This window comes from Ascidiella aspersa, chromosome 8 (genome assembly GCF_963924565.1).
Source record: "Ascidiella aspersa chromosome 8, kaAscAspe10.2, whole genome shotgun sequence".
Classification (NCBI taxonomy): domain Eukaryota; kingdom Metazoa; phylum Chordata; class Ascidiacea; order Phlebobranchia; family Ascidiidae; genus Ascidiella; species Ascidiella aspersa.
Genome location: NC_139454.1, coordinates 7,767,457 through 7,770,936, shown reverse-complemented (window position 1 = coordinate 7,770,936; position 3,480 = coordinate 7,767,457). Strand labels below are relative to the sequence as shown.

At 34.9% G+C, this 3,480-nt stretch overlaps 1 protein-coding gene across 1 annotated transcript; it reads left to right on the top strand.

The window, feature by feature from the left end:
- Nucleotides 1–667: 667 nt before the first annotated feature.
- Nucleotides 668–3,275, top strand: LOC146135621 (uncharacterized). The gene is made up of 4 exons (XM_083396090.1): nucleotides 668–919; nucleotides 1,263–1,407; nucleotides 2,068–2,177; nucleotides 2,961–3,275. The coding sequence occupies exons 1-4, from the start codon at nucleotides 668–670 to the stop codon at nucleotides 3,273–3,275; spliced, it is 822 nt and encodes a 273-aa protein (XP_083252216.1).
- Nucleotides 3,276–3,480: the final 205 nt, after the last annotated feature.

Genomic DNA, 3,480 nt, shown 5'->3' with positions numbered 1-3,480 from the left:
TAAATTAAAACACGATCTAGCTGACTACAAAGAGCAGGCAGCTAACTTAACTTCTTGAACTTTAGACAGCATCACTTTAACCAGATGTAAGGTATATTCAAAATTAAATCTCAAAACATCCGATAACGTTGCAGGGATTCAAACCGCTATTACAAAGCCGAATGAAGTAGAATGGCTTCAGGAAACGCCGATACCGCTCTCTTGGGTATTGGTCACACGTTAGTGGACACCGGTCACGTGCATTATGACGTTTAGGGGGCAGTGGGGTAATGCTTATTAAGGCTTCAGTAAAGTTATTTCATTTTGCCAAAAATACTTATAACAAGTGTTATTTATAAAGCTGACGTAAGGCACCTAAGCAAAGTCATTACAACACACACAAAAACCTTACAGAAAGTAGAATTATGCCTAACTTTATTGATCGGACTCTGGACATATTCGACCTTTTCTCTGTCATTTTTGCAGCGCAGCATAATTCATTTGCCTTATTGACAGAAAAAAGCGCTGCTGGAAAACGAAGTAGGTACACATAGCTAGCTGAAAGCTGCGGCATATTTAAACTTCGCCTAAAGCTAACTTTTAAGTCAACTGCTCTGTTTATTGCGCTAAAAAAGGCTAAAAGTCAGAACTTACTTTTAAAGTTTTGTTAACCTTTTCAAGCTTCGAGATGAAAGTTATATATGCTGGTTTTAGCAAAACAGGAACAAAATCTATGGCAGCAGCCTTGAGAGAGCTGGGCTACATTGTTTACGATTTTATGGAGCAATACGAATTTCATGCAAATGAATGGAACAAAATTTTCAAAAATGGAGGCAGCACTGAAGACTTTCGTCGCATGTTCGAAAATGTGGATGCCGTGACAGATTTGCCAGCCGGATTTTATTGGGACGAAATCCACAAAGCTTTTCCCGATGCGAAGGTATGCAAGACCATAATTAGCCTATACAAACTTTTATTTTACTGCAATATTGCAACAGGTTGTCAGTAAAAGCAACTGAAAAATTTGTTCGCATTAAGTTTGGTATGACCGGTCACATGAAAAGGTTTTTTTGGGGAAAGTTTAGGTTTTAAAATCGCATGTCCTTTCTTGCGAATTGGTTATTTTAAACAAGATCACTTGCTGCTTTGTGCATGTTTCACGTAAAAAACAAGACTTACTGATTTTTATGTTGTCTTTTTCCATCTATATGTAAATTACAGCTATGTTAGACTCAAATTGCTATGACCAATATGCTGACATTAGCATAACCTAATGTTTTTAGATTGTATTTTCGATGAGAGAAAATGAAGATGAATGGTATAAAAGCATAAGAAAACAATACGACATGTTTGACAAATGGTACTTTCGTCTCGTTGGTTTATTTTCGCCAACCAACTACAAGATGAAAAATTTTGGAGATAACTTGTGTAAGTTATTGCTTTACGAATCACACAACTTTGTTAGAATAAATAAACTGTTGGATTATACCGATATTATCTTCGGAATTACCGTTCATTTTTTTTAAGTTAAAAACAGTAACACTATCTTAAGAAGACAAGTTCGAATGCAATTTATACCTAAACTTAGAACACACAAAGCAAACACATAAGTAACAAGCTATTAATACCCATTAAATGTTGAAAATTTTACCTTTCCTGTTAAATTTTTCTGTTTGTTCATTTCTTATAAAGCAACTATTCCAATTTACGCACAAACACTAAGAAATTCATCTTTAAACTTTAGGGCATAATGGTTGGAGATTGTAGCAAGACATAGTAAGACTATTTAATAAAGATATATTCGAAACGTTCAATGTGATACCTACTTCTGTATAGGCTTTGACATCCTGAGTGCACCCAAACCTTATTAACACCAAGAACCTTTTCGGTAACTTTTTCATTTTTCGTTGAAAATGAATAAAGATCTATTCGAAACGTTCAAAATGATACCTACTGTACTTCTGTATGGGCTTTGATATTCTTATTAAGTCTTACTACAACCTCAAACCATTATGCTCCAAACCTTTCAAACTGATCTGGTGTTTATTGGCGTTTTCAATGTATAATTTTTTTGCCTTTCACGTATAGTATGCGCAATTTTCGGAGTGAAACACCAAGGAAACCTTTTCAGAATGAAACGAGTTACGGAGATGCACATGAGAATGGCATACAGAAGACATAACGCAAATGTGCTGCAGGTATATCAAGAATAATATTGTTTCATGTACATACACGATCGTTTGTAAAGCACAAGCTGAACTTTTTATGTTTACGCTAATAAGCCTGAAACAAATTGTCGACGTCATTTTCAAGAACTGTAGAATAAATTCAAACCGGATCAGCTTAAAGAGAAAGAAATGGGTAGGCCTATGCCTATATCAATCAGTGATTCTTAAACTGTTTACAAAGTTCTCAAGAGAAATTTTAAGCTTGCCGTATAACTTCTTCGTAGTTTTAAAGCAAAAAAAAAAAAAAACTTTGAAAGCACACTATCTATTCAAGAGCTAGTAATCCATTAATTTTGCTTGTCAATGAATTTACCATTGCTTGGGTCAAAGCATTCACTTAAATTGCTTGTCTATTTCTAAAAAAAATGGTAATTTGCAGAGAGTGTGCCTCGGAAAGTTTTTTAAATTTTTTCTTTGCCGCAAGCTAAACGGTTTAAGAACCACTGATATAAACTTTGTGTAACGACTTTTCAATAAATGGCAAACTGCATGAAGTTTTTGAGTTAGGCCCAAGCTTTAAGGAAAATTATTTTTTCCTAGTTTGAAATATGGTATGGTAGAAATTTTAACAAATTTTTATTTTTAAATTTGTTTTTAAATTTTAATTTAAACTTTTTTTTGTACCACTTAACAGGTACAAACCCCGCCAAAATATTTAGGGACAAGTGTGTGTGGACCTTATACCTTAGGTAAAATAAAAAACAATATTAAAGATCGTTGCTTCAACCTGAAATGATAAATGGAAATTTGCAGAACGCGCCAAAGGACAAGTTGCTCATCTATTCGCCAAAGGAGGGCTGGGGAAGCTTGTGCAAATTTCTCGGAAAGAAAACCCCGGACACACCATTTCCGCACAAGAATAAAGGGGGTAAATTCGCCAAGGAGATATACGAATCCCACCCGGTTTTCCTTCGCATTAAACGCGAATCCTTGGTCTCAGTTGGCATTCTTAGCGCCCTGATGCTGTACAGTGGCTACAAACTTGCATCTGGATCCAATCCCGGTTCTTTTGCGAGGAAATGTTCGGTGTCTTTCTTGTCTCGTCTGTTGGAAATATTAAAAACGTAAGCGACGGTCTATCGCTATTCAGAGAAACACTACCAAATTTACGTTTTATCATGATAAGCAACACTATTTTAAATGCGCTTAGTGCTTCGACATAAAACTGTAGGCCTAATCTTTAAAAAATTAAGTTGAGACATCCAATGTTAATAAAAGTGTTAAGACAAATTGGTTTTGTTGACCAATTTATTTTATTTTCCAATATATATCT

Excerpts from the sequence above, each read along its gene's own strand:
- LOC146135621 (XM_083396090.1), top strand. The coding sequence starts at position 668 with ATGAAAGTTATATATGCTGGTTTTAGCAAAACAGGAACAAAATCTATG. Across the intron at positions 920-1,262 it reads AAGCTTTTCCCGATGCGAAG|ATTGTATTTTCGATGAGAGA; the intron begins GTATGCAAGACC and ends TAATGTTTTTAG. Across the intron at positions 1,408-2,067 it reads AAATTTTGGAGATAACTTGT|TATGCGCAATTTTCGGAGTG; the intron begins GTAAGTTATTGC and ends TTTCACGTATAG.